General features: G+C 33.5%; 2 protein-coding genes and 1 long non-coding RNA gene across 5 annotated transcripts; 2 read left to right on the top strand and 1 right to left on the bottom strand.

Annotated features, from left to right (window-relative positions):
* Positions 1 to 705: 705 nt before the first annotated feature.
* On the top strand, positions 706 to 16,674 carry LOC107926054 (uncharacterized). Its single transcript, XR_001692111.2, has 3 exons — positions 706 to 887; positions 1,014 to 1,040; positions 16,659 to 16,674. It is a non-coding gene; the product is annotated as an uncharacterized lncRNA (long non-coding RNA).
* On the top strand, positions 7,000 to 10,642 carry LOC107926053 (THO complex subunit 4A). 2 transcript variants are annotated; one of them, XM_016856824.2, is made up of 5 exons: positions 7,000 to 7,400; positions 7,761 to 7,877; positions 9,190 to 9,258; positions 9,372 to 9,556; positions 10,211 to 10,642. In XM_016856824.2, the coding sequence occupies exons 1-5, from the start codon at positions 7,233 to 7,235 to the stop codon at positions 10,377 to 10,379; spliced, it is 708 nt and encodes a 235-aa protein (XP_016712313.1). In that variant the 5' UTR covers positions 7,000 to 7,232; the 3' UTR covers positions 10,380 to 10,642. The 2 variants fall into 2 exon arrangements, with proteins under 2 accessions (XP_016712313.1, XP_016712314.1); XM_016856825.2 differs by having other exon boundaries at positions 7,259 to 7,400; positions 7,705 to 7,877.
* On the bottom strand, positions 11,696 to 24,008 carry LOC107926052 (uncharacterized). 2 transcript variants are annotated; one of them, XM_016856823.2, is made up of 19 exons: positions 23,524 to 24,008; positions 22,339 to 22,418; positions 21,400 to 21,450; positions 20,577 to 21,104; positions 20,154 to 20,411; positions 19,689 to 19,754; positions 19,135 to 19,314; positions 18,210 to 18,261; positions 17,833 to 18,117; positions 17,541 to 17,651; positions 16,167 to 16,358; positions 15,599 to 15,874; positions 14,684 to 15,304; positions 13,855 to 14,357; positions 13,700 to 13,760; positions 13,511 to 13,579; positions 12,599 to 12,994; positions 12,416 to 12,480; positions 11,696 to 12,108 (listed from the first exon to the last, which is right to left on the bottom strand). In XM_016856823.2, exons 1-17 carry the CDS (start codon positions 23,755 to 23,757, stop codon positions 12,920 to 12,922), a joined length of 3,642 nt encoding a protein of 1,213 aa, XP_016712312.1. In that variant the 5' UTR covers positions 23,758 to 24,008; the 3' UTR covers positions 11,696 to 12,108; positions 12,416 to 12,480; positions 12,599 to 12,919. The 2 variants fall into 2 exon arrangements, with proteins under 2 accessions (XP_016712312.1, XP_040947901.1); XM_041091967.1 differs by having other exon boundaries at positions 19,135 to 19,206.
* Positions 24,009 to 24,206: the final 198 nt, after the last annotated feature.

The raw sequence follows: 24,206 nt of genomic DNA, 5'->3' as shown, positions 1-24,206 counted from the left end.
GATTGCTGGTTTTAGCAGAACTATTGGCTCCTGTATACCTTTACAGGATGAATTATGGGGTATTGCAGGTGGGATGAAGTTGGCTTGGGACTTGGGATGTACTGGGGGATGTGAATGCCATCAACACTCCTCTCACTATGATTAGGAGCATCCATGATTTAAGGAATAGACCATAAGAGGTCACCAATTGCAAATGGTCTTTATAGATTTGATCAGCCTCCTTCGGGAATGATGCAGATGGGCAAACTGCGATTAGATTTGTCAGGCTGTAACTTTTCAATTTTTTTTTGTAATATACATCGATTAAATTATGACAAATTAAACTAGATTTTTTATTATTTACCAATGCTTTTAGGATCAGATCATTAATCCACCATTTCGCATTAAAAATTCAAAAATTCAAAATAAAAAATCCATTGGATTAATAATTAATTGAATCAAATTTACAACTTGTTTGGTTGGGTGTATTGGCAGCCAATACACCTCTAATCAGTGGGCCCCACTTAATATCCCTTTTAATACTTTGTTTGGTTGAGGGTATTCCTATTACAGGTCTAATACATTACTGATCTAATCCTCAAAATTCACGGATTTGTAATCCCACCCTTTTGCTCAGTTTAGCTGCTATTTCAGATTACCCTCCCTATTTTACCCTCCCGATTGGCTTCCCCTTTCCTTCTGTTTCTTCCTTCTGTTTCAGTTTAGCTACTTCACAACTTAGCCATTCCTTCTGTTTTTTCCTTCTGTTTCAGTTTAGCTGCTTCACAACCTTTTCTTTTCTTTTTCTTTACAACACAATTTACAACGGTGGTAAAGAGTGCGTTGCAGGCGATCCGTGAGAGGGGTCTCCGCACTTTCTTAAGGGAGCTCAAGGATGATGGCTTTACGTTCGTAGTTTCATTCTCTTCCTTTCTTTTGTTATTTCGATTTCTTATAATTTCTATTGTTTCTTCGATTCAAAAAATGGATAACCCACCTTAGTTACTGATTTTTTTCCCTTTCCTTTCCTTCAGGAAATGCTTCTTCGATGGAAACCTTCTGTAAGTCTAATTCTGTCTCTTAATAATTTCCAGCTCCTTTTTTCTTAATTGGAAATTTATCATTTCTTTACAAAATGGAATTAGGAGGTTACTGAAATTGAAATTTTAATAAATTTTAATTAGAATCAATAGAATCCTACTGGAATATCTATTGGATTTAGCAATATGATTATTTTTATTTTACTTTATTTTCACGAGATTTGGATAAATAGAAAAAGAGAAACTTTAACTATCCTTTAAATTTAAGCTTACCAAGAAGAATTAGAGACTTGAATGTAAATCCGCTTGATTTGGGGAGAAATAATGGAAGCTAGGAAGATTATCCAGCTTCAGTGAGATGTTTCTGATTTAAAGATTCTAAATTACAGCTTGCATAGATATTCAGTGGCTGCTGGGAAAGGAAAAGGGGGAAGTAATTTTATAATTAGAAATTGATTCATCGATAAACCATGTGAATACTTTAGCTCCTAAAGTATTTAGAAACATTAGGATTTAAACCCCAACTTTCATGGGTCTAATCCATGTTACTTCCATTGATGAAGCTTAAGCCCCATATTTTGCTATTACAAATGAGAAAATTGTTTCATATCAATCTGGTATGGCTCAATGAACTGTGTTTGAAAATGGGAAAAAGTTGATAATTTTTCGAGTTCTAGTTCTTCTTATTCCTTCATTTTTCGAGTTCACTTCATTGTACTTGAAGACTTTAGACATCTTTACTTCCTTAGAAAACCCTCCAAACTTTATCAAATTCACATTATCTTCATAACTCTCTAAATTTGAATCACATTTGCGTCTATTACATAGTAACAAAGTTGTAATTAGAAAACAAAACACAAATAACATTCTGAAGAGAATGAAAAGACTAGCAAAACAAATAGAATAAGTACTTACAACTTAGCTGATTCTTTTGTTCTTTCTTCTGTTTGAATTCGTGAAACTTGTGGATTATATCTCAGCGCCTTCACATCATCATCTTCACTTTTTACAAGCAATGCCTTTTTGCTTCTAGCTCTAACAGCTCCTTCACTCTTCATTTTCACATCATTATGTTCAATTTTGGACATATTTTCATTCTCCCCAAAGTTTATCATTAACTAGTTGTATCCTTTGTGTACCAACCATGTATTGAGTGTAAAAAAATGTAATATAGTTCTATCCTTCTAAGAGGCATTTAAGACTCTGAAGCCCCTCAGCAGAAATGCTTCTCCTGACTCTTCCGCTTTGTCTGACAGAAGGTTGAGGTGGCTCCAAGTGAAAACACACCACAACAACGGTCAAATTGTCTGTTGCTTCTCTTTTTATTGCTTCTTCAACTATTTCTTTGCAACATAATTTGACATCATTGTGCTCCTGGAGCCGCCGCCTTGTGAAATCTATGGCATTTTGGCTGGAAAAAACGTATCATATTCCATCACTACCGATGATCAAAAACTCATCTTCCTTAGTCAGTGTTATCATTTTTAGTTCTGGTTCAGCACTTAGGGGGCCAATTCTCTCACCGGATTCTTTCATACCTTCAATGTGCCAATCGCCAAATTCCTGAGAGCCTATTTCTCTCTTATGGTATATTTAATGTGATTCCCGTGCATTAGTTTTGGCTGCAAGAATGAGTTCTAATCTAACAGATAGCTATTCAGTTAGAGGTCATTTTTAAATAGAAAATAAGTAAAGGACTCCAACAAGAGTGTTCAATACTGCCTTGTATCTTCTTCTTTTTTCCCTTTTAACAATTCTGCATCAAATTCATCATGCATCACTTCTGTACATCCATGCTTTGTGTAGACTATACAGCTAAACTAAGAACATAACCCATAAAGAAGACAATACCAGCAGTGTTTGATGGCTCCAAAGCTGAAAAGATTAAACTAATCAAGTTTGAGTCATTTGTTAGAGATGACAAAAGCACGTTTCTCTTTCCAATTACATCAGTTGCGTGAAAGTAACTCATGTTTATTCCTAGATCAAAGAGTTGAACAAGAATGTTTAATTTATCTCCGTAATCTAAAATAACCACAAATACATAAGAAGAAAATAGTATTAGAGGCAGGGATATTGGAAAGTTCAACATGCCAATATATAGAAGAAAAAAGGATAGTTTATGAACTTACACCGTAGAAAGAAATAGCTTCTTCACTCACTAAATCACAACCAAAATTCTTAGATAAGTCTGCAATGCATATATGAGTATCCTCCATATAGGGACGACCCCCAATGTCAGACCACTTACCTGACCAAAGAGTGGGGATAAAATTTGTTAACAGATCAGTTTGTCTTTCTGTGGTAACTGAATCCTCAGAAATACTTTCCAACTGAAGGAGCTTTTGGTGTTATTGTGCTTGGATTTGTTTAAACAAATATTTTTGTCTCACAATTTATGCCAAGAAGTATATACACAAGCCTAATAACAAAAGCTTTTGGTGTGATTTTCTATTTGGTGAGTTAAAATGAATTTTATGAAGGAATGTAACATGTTTAAATAATTAAAATTAAAAATAAGTTGTAACAATGAATAAATTGTAAGGTGATTAAAATTGAAGGAATAAATTAGTTTTATTTTATTAAAAATAAAATTAATTAAATGTGTATATTCATATACAACGCATTAATTAAAAATATTTTTAAATAATTAAAATTAAAAATTTTATTTTAATAATATTACATATAATCAAGTAAACAACTTGATTAAACAACAAATATTCAATATATTAAAATTGGATTATTAGATATAATCAAGTAAACAACTTGATTACAAAACAAATATTGAATTGTTATTATGATTGATTAAAAAACAACTTGAGTAACAAACAAGTATTTGGTAACATTGTTGATTAGAAAACAAATATTCATTGTTAATGTTAATGTTATAGTTCTATTTTTTACTTCGTTAAGATTCTAAATTTGTATTGTTCATTTTTCTTTGATAGTGTGATATTGCTTCCTATTGAAGTGGCTTATTTGATTGCTTCCTCCACCCACAGTTGATCGTCTTCTTTTCACACAATCACTGTAAGTTCTTCGGTAATTAAATTATTTAATTTTATTTTACTGTTATTGAAATTATGATTGGAGAAATGTGACCCTTTTACTGAGATTTGACAATATGGAACACATTAATATATTGCAGTAATGGCCCGTCTGCCTTTAATTGCACAAAGTGCGAGGCGTAAAAGAATTGGTATTGCAGTGACAATATGGTTGGAAATCTGTAGAATTGCGATTTGGTTCTTATTTAGAATGGGTGCCAACCTTAGCCTACATACTTATAGACCAATGATTTGGTCCTATACCTTAGATTTTTATGCAAAACGGGATTATGTGAAAAGACTTGTATATGCTAGGGACAAATTGAGTTTGAATTGATTTGTTGATGTTATTTTATGTATCTAGTTTATGAAACTTTGGTGGTGTTTGATTAAAATTCTGTATTATACTAAACTTTGTTGAATTATAATTTAATTATCTTTTCATTCAGCATGTGTTATAAATTTAAATTTAGTATTGAACTAACGATATAATATTATAAACTGTTCACCTTTTGATTCATGATATTCAAAATAGTAAATAATGTTAATTTGTTTTTTTTCTTAAGATAAATATGTCAGGTGTTCCACAATCACATGCTTCTTCTCAAGCTTCTCGAGGAAGCAAAAGAAAATGGGTTCCAGAAGAAGATGCAGCCTTGGTTTCTTGCATGGTGGATTTGCACAATGTAGGAACATTTAATGCTGATACCGGGTTCAAAGCCGGTTATTTGAACGAGCTAGAGAAAATGCTAGAAAAGGCTTTACCAAAAGCAATGTTGAAGGCGAAACCAAATATTGAATCTCGGATTAGGTGCCTAAAAAGGGAATGGTCAGTCGTCTATGACATGCTTAACGGCCAAAACAACAGCGGTTTTGGTTGGGACGAGCATAGGCAACTCGTTGTTGCTGAAGATGCAGTTTGGGAATCCTATGTAAAGGTAAAATGAATTTCAAGTATTTATTTGTTTTTTTACAAAACTTATAACTAATATGATTTCCTCATTTTTTTTAGAGTCACAAAGAAGCCACTCAGTTCAGACATCGTTCTTTCCCTTACTACAACTAGCTTACTGCCATATACGCAAGAGATCGAGCGACTGGGAAAGACGCTCAAACAGCTGCTGATGTTCTTGAAGAAATACATGCTGAGGATGTACGTACTACAGATATGAATGAAGAGAGAAACACATTCTATGACTGCGAAGCTGACGTCTCTTTAGACGACATGGATGTTTCTGGTACGGATCCGCGAGGAGATAGAGACCAAGGGGGTTCCTCATCTTTAAACAAGAGAAAGAAGAAATCTGATGCTCGTGATAATGTGTTTTCCTCATTTGATGAGGCTGCCACTTTGTTGGGGGAAAAAATCCAGGCCGTTGGCAATCAAATCAGTAGGAGTATTGCCTCGGAGGTGGTAGTTCAGCAGAAGTCAAAAGAACATCAAAAGATGGAAGAGAAAGCTTCAAATTTATATTCAGCCTTATGGTCAATTGAAGGTTTAACCGACGATCAGCGGTATGATGCTTTGAGTAAAATTCCCGATCATCCAACTCAAATGATCGTTTTCTTTAGTTTACCTTTTGTTGCCCGATTGGAATGGATCAGAAGATTTCTTTCTCACCATTAAATATCAATGTTCAAACTTTTTGATGTTGTAAAACTATATAACATATAGATTATGATGTACAATTTCATTTTCATCTAACATTTTCTTAATATAAGTTAATTATGTTTATGCAGAATATAATTCTCAAGTTATATATTGATTTTAGTAAATTCATATAAGAACATTTTATTATTAAGAATTTTATGAAATTATATATCACTATTAAATTATATTTAATATTAATTATTTTAAATTGTATAAATTCATATAAGAAAATTTATTATCAAGAATTTTATGAAATTATATATTATTATTAAATTATATGTAATAATTATTTTTTTAAATTATACAAATTCATAAAATATAATTTATTAGTTATAATTATTTTAAATTTTTATTAAATCATATATTTTAATTAAAATATATTTAATATTAATTATTTCAAAATTTCATTTATAGTATCATATATTATGATTTGAGTAAATTCATATAAGAATATTAATTATTATGAATTTTGCTTCATAATTATATATTTTAATTATAATATATTTAATAATAATTATGTTAATTTATATTTTACAGTATCATATATTATGATTTGAGTAAATTCATATAAGAATATTAATTATTAAGAATTTTATTAAATTATATATTTTAATTATAATATATTTAATAATAATTATGTTAATTTATATTTTAGAGTATCATATATTATGATTTGAGTAAATTCATATAAGAATATTAATTATTAAGAATTTTATTAAATTATATATTTTAATTATAATATATTTAATAATAATTATGTTTAAATATGATTAAATTATTTATTATTGATATTAATAATCTTATTAAAATAACAATAACACTAACAATAATAATTTACCAAAACAAATTTCTGCTAATTATTAAGAATTTTATTAAATTATATATTTTAATTAAAATATATTTAATAATAATTATGTTTAAATATGATTAAATTATTTATTATTGTAATAATAATCTTATTAAAATTTAAATAACAATAACAATAATCATTTACCAAAACAAATTTATGCTAAGGGTATTCTAGTTATTTTAGTTTTTTTCCATTATGCTATTACACCTCTATTCCATTCAACCAAACATAATATTACTATTACGCCTATATTTCATTACATTAAACTAAACAATTAATTTACTATTACACCTTTAATCTAATACACTTCTAATCTAATACAGCGAACCAAACGTGCTCTTAATACTCAACGTATTCTTAATCCAACTGAATCGGTAATGTAGCCCAAAAAGAGGCTGCTTTAATTCAGTCCAATAGGCTGCACTAAGGAAAACAGCGGGACCCAAACCGAAGGCCTACTGAATTCCATGTGTCACCAAAATAACAGAGGGTGGACGAGATTTTGGTGCCTCCCTAAAACCCTATTCAGGCTGCCTTCACTCTCTACACCCCCTCCATAAATCTTCACTCTTCACTCTTCACTCTTCTGGCTTCCACTCTTAAAAAACCTCGACAAACCCTAAACAGCATTTCCCAGAAGCCAAAACCAGCGTGTAATTCTGAAAATGTCCGGTTCACTGGACATGTCTCTCGACGACATCATCCGAAATAAAAGCAGATCCGAAGGGCATTCTCGTGATTCCCGACGCAAGCCACGTGCCCCCGCCCCGGGACCTGATCGTCGTGGCCCCATCCGCGACCAGCCAAGAATCAACCCGTACCCAGTCAGACCAGTAAGTTCCTACGCTCCAATGACAAAAACAAATAAAATATGTAGTTTTAATTATTATTTTTCAATAAATAAACAACATCTACTACATCTATTCCGTTGATGGAAATTGAAAATGTAAGCTTTTTAGTGAATTTTGCGATAACATCTTTGATAAATAACTAGTTATTTGGATATTGGGATGCTTGCTCTCTCTCTCTCTCTCTCTCTCTCTCTCTCTCTCTCTCTCACGCACGCACGCACGCACACGCAGACACACGCATTCTTGTTTTAACTTCTAATTTATGAAAGTTTATTTAACTGTTAAGTCTATACGCGCTTGCTAACGCGTGCTCTTCACGCGCGAGCAATGCTGCAACTGCAGATGCAATTGGAGGTGCCCGCATGGCAGGGACAGTTGGTTTCGAGTGGAGCACTGGATGTGGAGGCGAAGCTATATATATCGAACTTGGATTACGGTGTTTCTAATGAGGATATTAAGGTTGTTTTTTCTTTCCTTTTTTCAATTGTTTGTTTGCTTATTATTAGTATGTTCTTATACTTATTCCAATTGCGATGCGTTGTTGGCTAAAGAAAAATGTGGATTGATGTGTTTAGTTGCTAAAAGAATATGATTTAGGCTATCATCGGAACAGAGTAGTTGTTTTGGTTGTTGAGAAATTATATAGAGGTTCATATTGCATGTGATGGAGAATCTGTAATATGGGTGTTTGTCTATGGAGTCTGACTACTAGGTGATGGAGGCCTGATGAGTTATCTTGAAAACATGTTTTTGTTAAACGTGATTGTGGATTTGTGAGTTTAGTTGTTAGAACAATATGATTCAGGATCATTGGATGTGGATTAGTAGTTTTTATTGTGAAAAATAGTAGAGGTCAATGTTGCATGGTGATGTGGAATTTGTAATAAAGGTGATCATGAAGCGATCGAAGTATTTTTTTAGCACTTCCCTAGTATGGTTCGGGCAGAAGGAAAGTGGGGTGTGAAAGTTGCTAGTTATGATACTAATATTTCAGTTTAGTTGTTTGTTGCAATCTGAGATGGTTTGGTTAAGTAATGCAGGGGGACTGGCTTGTATGGTGCTTGAGATTGTGAAGATAGTTATGATAAATATAAATTTAAATTCATGGAAACTCAGTTAAAGACTATCGATGCATATTTTAGTGGAAATATGGCTAGAAGCTTCAATGCTTTTTCTGATATATATTTGTATCCAACGCTTGCTTTTAAGTCTGAGTAATGTAGGTGGTGTTAGTGATTTCTGACAGTTCAGTGTAGTAATGCATTGGGACTCAGTTATATGGCAGGTTTGTGGAGATGGTTGCAAAAATATGAATTTGAATTCCTTGAAACTGTCCATTCTTAATTTACTGGAAACATTGCTAGAAACTTCAATTGTCTTTTGAATGTATTATGCTTTCTTTTATTATCTTTCCTCTAATGTTATTCTGGTACAAGGAACAGTTGGCAGTCTTCTTTCAGAAGTTTGTTTGCTAGTTAAGATAAAAATGGTGCTGCAGAACGAGGAATATGGGAGTTGAGATTAGGAGATGACTTATGATAATATGAATTTGAATTGATTGAAACCATTTTTTATGGTCTATCTATGCATATTTGAGTGGAAATACTGCTAGAAACTTCTCTCCGCAAAGTACTCTATCCTGCGGCTTATTTTTCTTCCCAACCAGCTTTTTGAGAACAAGGTTTACCTTTGTTGTTGTTCTGTTTGTTGCAAATTAGAGGATTTATAGTTATTTGTCTGGTTTTGTCATAGTGGCTTCTTTGATTTGTAGGTGCTTTTCTCTGAGGTTGGTGACTTGAAGAGGTACTCAATTAATTACGATAAGAGTGGAAGATCAAAGGTATCTACTGTTGTTCAAGTTTGAAGCCATTTTGAAATGTTTCATAGTTGCTGATCTCTAGCCTGCCCGATCTTTTTTTCTCTACTGCTGAAAATGCTTAGTATCTATTTTAGGGAACTGCAGAAGTTGTCTTTTTCAAACAGGCAGATGCTTTGGCAGCTATCAAGCGATACAACAATGTTCAACTTGATGGAAAACCAATGACAATTGAACTTGTGGGAGCTAATGTGGTTATGTCTGCGTCCGTCCCTCCGACCAAAAGTGGCATTCTGAGAGCACCAAATATGGCCTCTAGAAGGTCTGGTTTGCAAGGGTTTTTTGTAGCTATTTGCATGATAATCATCATCATACGTCTTGCTTTTCATCAATTAACTTGGTATCTTGAATCTACTTAATTGTACCTTGAATGTTCTGTTTGGTCCATGTGCTAACTTAGGCAACCTATCTTATTCAGACTCGAGAGTGAGTGTTGGATACAAGAATGTGTATGATAGAAATATGGTCAGTTGTTTTCCATGTATTTGTAGGATTGTTCCCCCATACCCATGTTTGAGTATGTTTTGGATATTGGTATTAGATGCAAGTATTTTAAGAAAAATGAAAAGTTTGGAATGCCAGATAACATGGTAGGTAATAAACCAGAGAGACGAGATGGGCACTAAAAGATGGTTTTGGCAAAAAAATGGAAATTTTCATGGAAAACTCGCTTTCATGATATGTTGTTCGGATTTGGATTTGGATTTGGGTGAATGTTGAATATGGGTAAGTATATATTTAATTTGTTACTAAGTTGTTCTTTATATTTGAAGAGTCCTTGAAGACTCATATTTTGATACTCATATTTGGTTATTCGTAGTCAAATATGATAGTTGGACATGGGCAACTGGGCAAGGGTATGCCAATACTGTTTAAGTTAAGACTAAAACATGATGTTGTTTGTTCCTTGGGACAGGGATCTAGAAAAGATTGGTGTTGGAAGGGGATGGGTTCGCAGATTTGGTCGAGGACGTGGACATGAACATGAACATGAACGAGATGGACCAATTGGTAAGAAATTAACTGCAGAAGATCTTGATGCTGATTTGGACAAGTACCATTTAGAAGCTACAAGAATTAAATGATGATATTTTGCTTGTTCCATTACTCTTGGTTTTTGAGGGGAAAAACACAGAAGAGGTTATTTCAATTGTTGGGTTACTCTAGTTTTTGAGGGGAAAAAAGAAGAGGTATATGGTTGGAAAATGGTCACTGACATTAAGAAGGTTCAAAGTGCAGATTCTCTCGTGGTTTTTATTTTCCTCGATTTCACTAGGATAAGTTCTTGCTTGTAAAAAAAAAAAAAGTAATTAAATATACTTTTTATAAATTTAGAATTTTGTCTTTATATTTTTATTTCAGGAATTTAATTTTTCTACTTCTTAGATTTCAAAATTCAAGTCTACTGTTACATTTTTTAAATTTATTAATGCAAAATTTTGAGCTAAGAAAATTTTTGTAGTATTGTAACTAAAACAAATGATGTAATAAATTTGAATTTAACAAAATAATTTTAACAGGTTTAAATTTTTAAAAATAAAAATATTGAGAGAAATTCAAATTTATGAAAAAGTTTATGGTATACTTTAACCAAAAATAAAAGTTTTCATGTTAGTTTTAGGATTGTTTTAGATTTATCATTTGTTATTCTCAAAAAATTAAAAATAAAAATTATCATTTGTCGCAAGGTTGATTTATATGGACTTTAACTTGTCTGGTAAATCATTAAAAAACTCAAATCTTTTGAAAATTTAATTTTTACATGTTAATTAAAAATAATTTGACAGAATTTTTTATTATGAAAAAGTGTCTTTAATTAATATTTTAAAAGATTAAAATTAAAATAAGATACATGACAATTACTCAAACATGATTGTTAATATATTAAATAATAATCCATATAGTGTATTACCAGTGCATTTTTTTTATTCTACAAACAATTTTAAAAAATTACCACACATCTTTTTTTAATATTTTACCTACCAAGTATTATTCCATTTTATAATTTAATAATGTTTTTAAGGAAACTATCCATGGTTACTTCAAATTCAAATAAATTCTAAGTTTTTAATTTTTAAAATTATAATTCTTTTTAATATGTTATTTCTTAAAATAATAAAGAAAAGAAGTTTCATGTCAAAATCAAAATCTAGTACTATTAATGCCAATAATAGCCAATTTAACACACCCTTGAGTATAACCTGACAGCATTTAAACAAATTTCCATTAATACCATTTTCGAGTTTCTTTTACACCAACATACAATTCCACATAATTTAACAAATAAATAATGAAAATGATGGATGAGAATGCAGGAATTTAAAAATTCTTCAAAGAGATTAGGGAAATATTTTGCACAAATGATTTGCAGTGAAGATTATTATACAAACAACTCATAGAATGGAACAATCAAAACTTATACATGAAGCAAAATTCCCAGAACAAATTTTACAATAAGTGCCAAATTCACATATTTACATTGTCAAAATTATGTAAAACACTTAACAGGTATACTATGGAGATGCACCTTAAAAACAGACATCCAAGGTGATACCTTCACTACAACTGGGATAGCGTTCAAGGTCGAAATTCAGTCCTATATCTAACGGAAATTAAGTATCCTTCGTCCGCTGACAGGCCTTCCTGAGTTAAGTCGAGGTTTTCTTTTATCACTAAGGATGGCCTTCAAAAAGTAGCCAACCATGAACCATATGAAGTTAAAAAGGAAGGCCATGCATAATCTAACTATGAACCAGGAGGAGTTTCTTCTAGTTGCCCAGAAATTCTTCGGCTTTGTGTCAAGTACATGAATAACTGTTCAAAATGAATCAATATATATTATTACAATGAGCAACCAACACAGGGTGCATTTCAGGGATTATTTCAAGTGACTTGAAAATGAACTAGCCTTCAAATTTTTATTTCCGATATTCCAAATAATTGAGAAACAACTATTGATCTAAAATCCAAAGTTAAGGAGCAGGAAGAAAAGGATGGTTTAAATATTTTAGCAATAACTGTATGATGACGGAAAGGCATTGTTTGACTCAAACTTACTAAATAAATGAATGAATATGAATGAATGGACAACTTTATAGTGACTAAACTTAGATGGTAATACCTGTAGATGTGTTCAATGCCATGAAACTAATAGCTCCAGTCACTCCATTTTTTTTCCGGGAATTCCTGCAATTTTACGGTCTCAAAATTAGCACCAATCATTATATTACCTACAAAGTCTAAAAGTGCATTAAATAGTGTCTCAACTCGTAGATGGAAATAAAGTAGGCACTAAAAGTCTCACCTTCTCTACTTTTATAGCAGATCTAGGAGCACATGGAGCAGTGTACGAAGACTTTCTGACATCTGATCACAGCTTGTAACTTTAATTGTAAGGGAGCCAGTCTTGGAATTTCTCACAATTAGCCTAAATTCGAAAATTTTGCTCTTTTAAGTTTTGAACTACCTTATGATTTCAGACAGTCTTATGCAGGTTACAGAATCACATGCATCAACAATGGACTCGAAAAATCAGGCCAAATGTAAGGAATGTTGGGTTAATGAACACTGCAGTATGCAGGAATGTGTATTAAAATTGGCAAAGAATCATCAACTACGACTGAGCTTAAAGATCATTTGACAGCTGAAATATCCCGCACATCTGAAGATATGGATTCTCAAGCAGCTTTTCATTGTTACTCTGTAGATTAGGCACACAGAATAAAGACTTCAGTAACAGATAACTTAATAGTTGTTACAATAAAGCATGTAAACCGCATACAGAAAACAATGGATAAAATAAATAATCAACCTTTCCTATCAGCACTTCAAGAAATGGACACTAATAAAATGTTCAACTGGAACATAAGCGAACTATATGTTGCAGTCATGTTATCTAACAAAAAGTACAGCAAAAACAAACCAACGACTGGCACAGGGATTGGCTGACCCCAACATAATCTATACACATAACAAGAAAACTGATTCAAGTAGAAATGTAGTTGGCAAAAATATTGTTTCTTACGTAAGGTTTAATCGAATTTGAAATTAATTAGACAAGGAAAATGTAATGGAAGTGTTTCTTTCCAGTGGAACATGCCATTATAGGGAATTTGAAACCAAACTAACCTTCCATATTCATGCAGAATACATTCTCAAACGTAAGTGCTTTTTAATTGTGATAAAGTGACTTATACTGAATAGAGGACTCACTTACCTGTTGAGCTTTAAAAACAAGCTTCTGTAGCATGTGTTGGTACTTTTCTGGTTTTTCGGTCATCATTCTCTGCGAGGTTCCCATACTTGAACAGTTTAGTGCAAAAGCATAACCACGAGTGGGAGGGAAAATAAGAGGAACAGAAAGAAAATAAGAAATACATGGGGACACAAAATACAGCTTTCTTACCTTCAATAGGAAAGCTGAAGAGTAATATGCCACCCTGGAATCAGTATCTTCCAAAAGTGCCCTGAAAGAAAGAACAAAAAAGAATGCATAATTCTGGCATGCCATCAGGTAAGCTTCTGTCAGTTCACTCTTACGAGCAAAGAAATAGAGTTTACCTGAAAAAATCTTCTCCACCAACATCCTGAAAAGCTTTAGGATCTGCAGTACATTTACCAATTAGAAGTAAAAGAAGGGTGGCCCGAATATCAGAAGTAGCACCAGGTATGTTCCCTCTTCCTTTACTTCCAACAGCAACACCTAGAGCAATGTTGTCAGTTGCAGCACCTGCAAGTTGAATCAAAGGCCAATATAACAAAGCAGCTGGTACACGTGCAACTAATTGCATTGGCACAATGGCTTGTCCTTGGAGTAGTGATGCGGCCATAGAAGCTATCTCATGTATTGGAGAACTACCGTGGTAGCCAGATTTGCTATCAGTTTCTTCCATTAATTCGTCCCAACTACAGCTTGCTTGTTTAGGTAAGCGCTCAGAAGTACTAGTATTTCTAATTTCATCTGTGCGGGTGAGAACTTTAGGTTGTTTTACTCCTTCACCAAATGGCATCACAGTTGAATGGGGAACTTTCAAGCACAATTGAGAGAATAGAATGTCACACATCTGTTCACCAAAGAGATGAGAATAGTGACTCTTAAAGATGCTAAAGAGGAAATGGTATTACATATAAATCACAATACATAAATAATGGTGAAAATCATTAAAATTTTGTGAGAGTGAAGTTAACAATAAAACCAGCTAATCAATCAGGATTTTGATCAAAGATAAAAGAGAAGAGCATGAGGGGCATTTTACTCCAACAAATATCCAAGATGGATCTTCTTACCCTTCATTAAACATTGTTTATCATTTGAAAAAAAAAAAAAAAAACCTCACTAAAATTTTGTAAGATGGTTTTAAAGCTCTCCAAGCAATTTATAATTATATACCTTTAAAATGTTTATGCGGTCCGTTTCATTTATAGCTACCAAGGACAAAGCACGGCTCATGATGTCAATCACCGCATTTGCTTTCTCAAGTCGGGAATCACTATGATCAGGGCTAAAATCTGTATTGCTTGACTTTTGCATTTCACTCTCATCTAACAAAAACTTGCACCGCATGAGAAGCCTTTCCAGAACAAATAAGAAGCCCCACCTAATATTGTTGTTTTTTGACTTCAAAAGACCACACATCAGCCAAATAGACAAAGGTATGCCAGAATGATCACAGAAATCATGAGCACCGGCATAAGCAATTTTATTCTGCAAGCTCTTGATATTAGACCATATACTCCCATTCCTTGACTCACTTATTTCAGCAATAAGTAGATCTCCCAACCAGATATATCCATTTTGGCGATAAGAGATTCTATCAGAATGAAGAAGAGAATGCAATATGGTCCAAGCAAGCTTTACTTTCATTCCAGCACCATTTTGCACAGATGAACCCTCAATATCATCCATGAACTTGTTGGATTTAGTTATCTGTTTCAGATGCAAGAACTCCTTGTCCAAATGAGTAAATGAACTTATTATTGCATCCAATTTCTCCGTAATATTTCCCAACAGCTGCAAAGGAAAACAAAAAATAATTGGAAAGCATACTTGCAATACAAGGTCAATTATCAATTTATCAAAACTCTGCAAAATGCAAGTAGAGATGATGAGAGCCAGAGGCAGAATTTAACATGATAATTCTAAAAAGGATCTCCCCCTCCCCTGATTAGCTATCAATTTCAATTAAAAAAAGCATTAAAAACATTTAATTAAACCTAAAAATTCATCATACTTATAAAATTTTCCCAAATTTGCACTATTAAATGATATTTAATGAAAATAGCAAAAATATTCATGAGACATTACCATATTTAATCGCTCACTGTTAGGGTATCTAGACAATGCAGCAGAAATTGATCTTCTCAAAAGCTCCCCAATGCCTTCCACCCCCAGCTTAATTGAAATATAAAAAGCTTCAGGTGCATCAGCCAAAGCAAGCAGCATAGCAATGGGCTGACTCTCATCATGACTATATTCAGAAGCTCCTGTCAATATGCATGTTTCATTTATTTGATGCAAAACATAGTCAAACAGCACCAAATATAGATGTTTTCTTTCTTCTCTTGTGGTTGCCAATGAATACTGCACATGTTAATTTAAAAGAGAAAACATACATGTTAAAACATTTCTCAATCAATATGGATAAGTTTTAGAAAGCATTAATACAATGAAAGGAAATATAAATAAGGATCAAGATTTAAGACCACCCATACATATTTCATTGACCTCCATATTTTGTGAAGTACTGGAAACGGATAATGGAATTAGTGATTTGACAATCATCAATCTTTCATAGGTTCAACAACTTTGTAAACAAGCACATTGCAAGTCGATCTTATTTCTATAAATGACCATATCAAACTAATCAGCATACCTCAATGAAGATGAAATCAATTCCATCAATCAGGTCAACCTGGTCAACAAGAAAGCTTGCAGCACTTATGATGGATGTAGTAGCTTCATCAGGTACTTGATAAAACATGTTTGTTAGGATAGAAATAAGCTTGCAGTGAACAAGTTCAGCCCAGGAATTAAACCGGCTAGTCTCTACAAGTGCCTTGACAACCTAAAGACAAACACAAATGAAGAGATCGTAATGAGACGGATTTATTGCCATAATAATACTAAGTTACAATATGTTAAGCTAAAACCTTTTAAACAGACAACTGTAACTGTCTTAAAATTTCCTCAAAAGGATGTCCAACCAAATATTAAGTCAAATTTGATTGGAAGACAGTAGTAGTATGGTTTTGAGAGAGACATTGTGGACAGGAAGCATAATGGGGTAAGAAAGTGAAACTTACCATTAACCAATTCCAAAAAACATCTTAAATCTTTTTATGACACTGATTCTGTTTCCAATGAGGCAAACCAAATATCCATTCCAAACTGAGGGTGCATAATGCAAAAGAAAAAGTGGAAACTGACTAGGGTCAATAAACTCATTCAACATGTTCAATTTTTTATCAAGACATGAGGTTCTCTACCCAGTGAGAGATACCAAATACCCATCCCAATATTCTTAGAACCCATACAGATAGAAATGAATCACATATCTAGCAAATCCTACAAGCCTCCAGTCATGCAAGACCACTATGTAGAGAGAAAAATTGCTTATGCATGATCCGAAAAAAGTGGCATCAAGATTATCCAGAGGAATTCTAATGCTAAGATTACATATTGCATAGATAGGCGGTAGAAGATAATTCTTCCAAAAGAGTTTAAACTATATTGTGAGGAACTTGGCTCAGCTAAAGCATGCCCCAGAAGTTTAACATGGTAGAAGCAATAGTGGTATGATATCAAGGAATAATATTGGGTACACTGCCGGCGGAGTTTTTAGACTCCACAAGCAGGGTCAGGGAGTTAACAAGTGTCCTATAGGGGTATAGTAAAATATTAAAATAAAATAAATATTTATAAAAAAGACACATGGAAATTTTTTAAGGCTGCTTGTGGAATAAAAATAATACACTGCAAGTGTACCAAATACTAACCTTAATATCAATTGGGAAGATCAATAAGTCGACTAGGGTGTTTCAATTTTTTTCATTTTTATGTTTAAGGATACTGCCAGTCTGCCACTTCTACAGGACAAGATGCTTTCAAATATGGAATACATATACTACACACAAGTGAACTTCCAAATTTCCTCCACTTTCATACACACACAAACACAGAGAACACTCTCATTGGTTAACTCAAGGTGCAAAACAATATGGTAGATAGGCAGGGAAAACTGACTCACCCTAATGTCAAGTCCTTTTAATCGATTTCTCCGGATTTTGCCTCTATCACAGACAAAAAACAGTAAGCAGCTTAGAGCAGAAGCCCAGACAGATTCTTCCTTCTCTACAGTCTGCAACAGGTATTAAGGGCATGAGACCATAAAGAATACTGAGGATAAATACAAAAGCATGGTAATAGTAATTTTTTTCTCTTTCTTTCTTTTTTTTATAAAAAAAAAGGTGCATGGATGGGACATTCATTAAATCCAAGCAGCCAAAGCACACAATATTCAGTTCAAAGACTGCCTGTACCTGAACAAGAAGAAGAAGCATCTCATATAAAATGTTTAAAATCCAAGATTCAAATTTATCAATGGCTGAGGAGTTGCCCAACTTCTTGGCAGAATCTATTTTTCTTATCCCTTGCATGGTAAACTGATCTTCACTATTTAAAAGCAATTCTTGAGCATACTCTTCTTCAATTGCAGATTTGTCATCATTTACCATTGGCTCCAACAAGTGAGCATGGACTGCAAGGTTTATAATTAAATCAAAAGCACGCACCCTACAAGCTGCTCTTGGAGAACTAAGCATTTCCTGCAAGAAATTTCACAGTAAAAAGGTAAGAACTAAGAGATGCTCTACAAATGCTTAAACAATAAAGAATTGAAAATGTAATTGACACAAACCTCAAGCATAGACAGAGTAAGGGGAGCAGCAACTCCAGAATCCAAGACATACCTAAAAACAGAATTTTCAACAACTGCCTCCATACTAGTCACCAGATAGAAACTTAAAAGATAAAAACAAGCATAGGAAGAAAATGAAACAAAATCAATCACTAAAGTTTTTTTACTTATTCACTTTAAGCAGTCTGCTATTTTACTCATCCACCCCCATATTTAAATGAATAGAAAGGAAAAAAAGAAAGATTTATAAAAATTGAAATTCAGGACCAACCCCTTGGTGATACTTATAATAACCTACTCTTGTAATGGATCAGATTTCTGGGAAAGAAAACTCAACAATACATTTAAAAGTACCGGAGATTTCCACTACTTATCCAAAGGTGATTATTGCGCTTTCAACTAAATCTTGGGTTAATATTTCTTCAAATAGTATTGTCTTTTTCAATTAATTTTCATTTATCTTCATATTCAATTTAAAATCATTAAATTAAATTTGAACCATAGATTAATTTTAAGGTGAATCATCTTTCAACAAAATAGAGAAATCACTATATTTTACGTACTGGAGAGGATGTTTACCCCAGTTAACATCTAAATGATTATTTTACAGAAAAATATTGTTAAATAGCATCGATTTAGTGAAAAATTCCAAGTGCATCATAATACCATGCGTTTGTGATTGCAGGATAAAAGAAAAACAAGTTTTTCACCCTCCAAACAGGGATGGTTTTGACATAACTTATGCACCTCAGGCTAAAATCAGCACCATCAACCAACCAGATCTAATATGCAGAAAGTAACTGGAACAACTATTGTAGCATTAATAATGTGTCTATAAGCAGGGCATGAGAGAGAGAGATGGTTAAATGTATGGCCAAAAAAAAGGACAAAAGAGGTCCAAGAAAAGAAAAAAACAGAAACATACATGTCAATGACCAGCTTAATAAGGACGCTCACAGCCACATCCATTGACTGCTTTCCACTGTTATAACTTAATCTAGAAGATACTGTCAAGGTATTAGCACTTCTGGAAGATGTCTCAGAGCAGACAGCAGCAATAACCTCGGATACCTCAGCAGGATTTAATTGCAGAGGTTGTTGTTCACTAAAGCACACAAACATATTCTATGAGGAAACAAAATAAACATATGCTGGAAACCTCTAAAAAGAACTCCTCAATATGAGCTTTCCATGAGCTCTACTGTTACACAAAACATTACACAAAATATTACGGAAGTTCTAATAGTTTTGAAATAGAGCAACGCTTTGTGTAATTAGGTAATATTTTCTGTAATTAAACATTACAAAAGTTGTAATAATTTGTGTAATTAGGTAATGTTTTGTGTAGTTGGAGCTAATGGAAAGCTTATTTCAGAAAGCTCATCCCAAAACTTTTCACTTTGCAACTCATCAATGTTGTGAATTGAACTTTCAAAATAAATACAACCACCACCAACTGAAGGATGTCAAATTGCACACCTGTAATGACGGTACTGGAAAAGTGGCCGGGCACGTGGGCGAAACATGCTTGCTGGAGAATCATCCCTGCAGAAATATCAAATGCAAGAATTCAAAGTTAAGACTTAAAATATGCATAACTAATTCGCTATGTCTCAGGCTATTCAACTTAACCAAATTGACCAAACCCCAGCAAAAACAGTCATAATACAGTTAGGTATAGAAAAAGGTTTATTGACAGCTAGAAAACTCTTTAACATTTAACTTGAAAATCTGGTCTCTTGAAACCACTGCATTAAAGCTACCCATTTACCACCTTTACCAGCCATTGAAATGCAACAAAGTTACGTTTGGCACAACACAACCATATCAGTCATACTGATAAAAATTGAAAGGATCCATATGCATGGTGTGAATAATATAATGGTAAGTGAGACTAAAAATAAAGCTGTCACAACAATAATTTGAGAGAAGTGAAGAGCATGCCATATTTGACGAGGTCCTCCTTTACTGCGTTTTAATGCTGTTATTGCTCTCAAGTGGGAGTGAGCTGCAGCAGAATTGGTAATTGTTGTGACTGATGAGGGCTGTAAGAGTTGATCAAGATAAGGCATATCAGCTGTGCCAAAATATTTCCATGGTTGACCCTTCATTTTAGCTTCCATGTCTCCAACAAGTAAAGCAGCAGCTCCTACTTCTACAAAATTATGTGTTCTCATGTCTTGAATATTCGCGGACCGATCGCTGTTTTTTGATACAGACTTTTCAAGCGTTAAATTTGTCTTAGAAGCAAAGGAACACAAGAAAGAACAAATATCAATAGCTAAAACATACTAGTGACTTATAGGGGGAGAAAATAATGCCAAAACGAACTATTTCAGCAATAGAGGTATGCACAAAATCAATTACCTTTCAGAATACAATAATGACGACTGATGATCCCCAAGCCAGCGCCATTTCAGGACATCATGTGCAAGATATTCAGGATTCTCTATTCCATCAGCTTCCTCAACGTTCGACAAGTTTGAAACAGATAAATTTGTAGCATCTTTCTTCTCTGAAGATTCTCCACCGTTCACAGGGCATAGCTGGGAATTGAAAGATCTACTCAACAAAGATGAAAGTGTAGGAAGCGACTGTCTTGAAGCCAAGGTAGCTCCAGCAAAGGCTGCAGGCTGGAATGACCGCTTTGGAATATGTTTAGCCAATAGGGACCTCACATAACTTAACGATTTTACAAGTGCCGCAGAAGCAAAACTAGATACAGGCAACAAAGGCGAAGCACTTGCAGATGATGTTGATATTGATGAAATAGATTGTTGATTTAGTGATCGAGACCAAGGTGGCAACCGTCGATTTAGACTAATGTCACATTCAGCAATTAAGTTTACACAAAACTGATCTATTTGCAGCAGCGTCTCCTCACTGGGCTTATATCTGCAGCCAATAGAACACACAACGAAATCCTAAAATCAAAAGAACAATATAAAATAGAATCTACAAATCTAAGAACCTCGGTCTTTATAAATATTTGCAGTCAGTCTGAAACTGGATAGAAACCACAGCAGGTCCTAATTTACAAAGTGACTAACCTAATTTTATGAGCACCTGGTAGGTGTCAATTCTGGTACACATATCAATATCATATGCCAAAACAAACAGTCCAACACTTTCCTGTTCTACAACAAATAAAATGTAGTGAAAACACAAGCTCACAGCAAGAATAACATACCTTAAAAGGTACCGCTTTAGGAGTGCCACGCATCTTCCCACCACAGCTGGGCTGTCACAAATTATATTCAGATTAGCAGCAAAGAGAGACAAACACTGCACCAAGAATAATGCTCAAATTACAAGGAAAAGGTAAGTAATTATGCATGACAAGCAATAATAATCAAATCAGGAATCAAATGTGAAACAATTATGCACCTGAGAACAATGAGCACAACAATAGTGTACCATTTCTTATTTCTATGTTTTTCTTTTCTTTTCAATTTATATGCAATTCAGTTGTTTAATTATATGGGAATAAATAGTATATTCTTCTGAGGCCATTTCCAAGAAATTTCCAAATACTTCATCCAAACATGATTCATTGGTGTTTCTAGAATAAATTACATACAAGACATGTTCAGCTAAAACTCAATGCATAAATTCAGTGTCAACACTCATATGCAAGAAGCATCAGAAGCCTTCAATAGTCAGTCAACACATCAAGAAAAATTCTTTTAAGCCTTTTATTGGTGCAAACTATTTAAGTTACCACCAAACTATTGTTAATTACCAATAGGCATTACCTATAAATCCTTAAAATCTACATCTCCAACATCTTTTCCACCATACATGTCAACAATCCCATCTCTTTAAGCCTTCTATCAGTGCGAACTATTTAAGTTACTACCAAACTATCATTAATCAGCAATATGCATTACCTATAAATCCTTAAAACATATCTCCAATCTATTTACCACCCATACATGTCAACAACCTCATTGCTTTCAGAAACTCTTTGAGGTTCAAAGTATGCTATTCAAAGTATAAACAATCCTCTCTGGGATAAAAATAATAATGGCACCATATGATCATTTAGCAGAATAGTTGGTTAATGGGGATAAATTAGAATGACAAATGGCATAAAATAACAGAGGTAATGTAATAGATAAAGAATTACCTGCGTTCTCTCTCTGCAATTGTATGCTCTAAAGTAACGATATAAGCCTGGTCAGTTGTTGAGGGAGCTGCCAGATAGTCCTGTCATTGTTAAATATAAGACATTCTGATATTATAAGTTCAAATACCAATTCCAAAGTTGAGGTAAAAAGGAAGTCCTAATACTGAAATACTGAAATATACATACACTCAATCAACATTCCAAAAAATATGACGTTAAGATACCATAAGATTCACATATAAACTCCACATGTGAAGCAAAAGGAACTTCTAATACCAATATGTAGTGCATATTTCTAAAAAGAAATTCTCAACATTTACGTGTAATATTGTGAACTGAGATTTGCTTCAGTAGCAGCCTTGTGTTTTAACAATAACAATGCCGATTCAAGTTGGACTCAAATAAGGAAAGCAAATTCAGGGTTACATTTGGAACCCTGGAACAGGGGGAGGGGGACTTTACCATTGTTCCAATACGAGATTATGAAATTCCGTTTCCTACCTCTACACATTGTAAGTGAACTCTCATCTCAGATCATAGTAGACTCAGCTTAGTTTTTGACTAAGCAACAGGCACTTGCAATTAAATTATATTAGAAAATAGAGATATAAAGATTCTACTTAATGTTGATTCTTAATTAATTAAAGTAGTCTGTAACTGTAAGTAAAGCAATGCTAAGAAACAATTACTTGCTCAGCCGAAACACTGTCAAGATATTACTTTGACTACCTGCTTTGTGATTCCTCAAAGCAAAAAGCAAATTACAAAAGAACTCAAATTTCAAGTTCAACTTATGCATATAACAAAATGCAACTGTTAGTTATAAACGCAACATTTCAGTAATTTGGTCATTCTCATTCTTAATCAAATATGATTTCCAGCCAATTAAAGAACGACGAAGGCAAAGCTACGAAGAAAAATCACAATTTTCACTAATATATAACCATTTTTCAACCACATAAAATCTCTAGCTTCATATAACAAATCAAATTTCCTAAATGCTTTGCCACCTAAATAAGCGTTAAAAAGAATTTTATATATATATATATATTTCCTTTTATTGTTCAACACACAGCATTCAAAAAATCCGAAGTATATAGGAGACAAAGATAAACAATAAATATTCGAGATCTAATAATCAAACAAACAAACAAACAAAAATTAAATCCAACCAAAATTACGAACCCGAAGCGTCCTCGAAGCTTCAGTAAAAACCAAAGGACCCCCTTGGTGATGCGAGCTAACTCCTCCAGCCACCGCCGCCGGCGAAGAAGACGAAAGACAATCTGCCACCGCACGACGCAACGGCTCCGGTGGCTTCTTAAGCGACGAAGATCTAAGCCTCGACACTCCACTGCCTGCTCCTAACTGAAGCCTCGAACCCCCCGGGCTCCGACCCGGACTGAAAGTTGTAGCCATCGGACTTAGGTTGCACCCCGAATCTACGCACAACCGTCTGTCAAACTTAACTCCAATTAGAAAAAAAAACAAAGAGTTTTTTAAGCAATTAAGATCTTCTTTTTCCTCCTCGATTCAATCGTTACTACATTTGAACAGAGAACAAAGAAAGAGAGAAAATTATGGAAATTCTTTAAAGTTGGCTAAGGAAAAAAGTGATTTTGAGAATGAAAGTAAGTGAGTATTAGCTGTAAGTATGACTGTATAAGCCTAAACCTTTGTTTTATTTCTGGAATTGGAATTGGAATTGTGTTATGAGCTGGCAACCTCTTTTTCTATTTTATTGTGGTTTTTTTTTCGAGAGAATCACTAATGAAAGCCATTTTTTAAAAAAATTTATCGAAATGGGCCGACTTTTTGATTATTCAGACATCGTGTCTACGTCAGCGCGATTTGCTGACGTGGAAAGA

Source organism: Gossypium hirsutum, chromosome D04, assembly GCF_007990345.1.
Source record: "Gossypium hirsutum isolate 1008001.06 chromosome D04, Gossypium_hirsutum_v2.1, whole genome shotgun sequence".
Lineage (NCBI taxonomy): Eukaryota > Viridiplantae > Streptophyta > Magnoliopsida > Malvales > Malvaceae > Gossypium > Gossypium hirsutum.
Note: the sequence above shows the minus strand (reverse complement) of the source record. Positions and strands in the feature narration are given on the sequence as shown.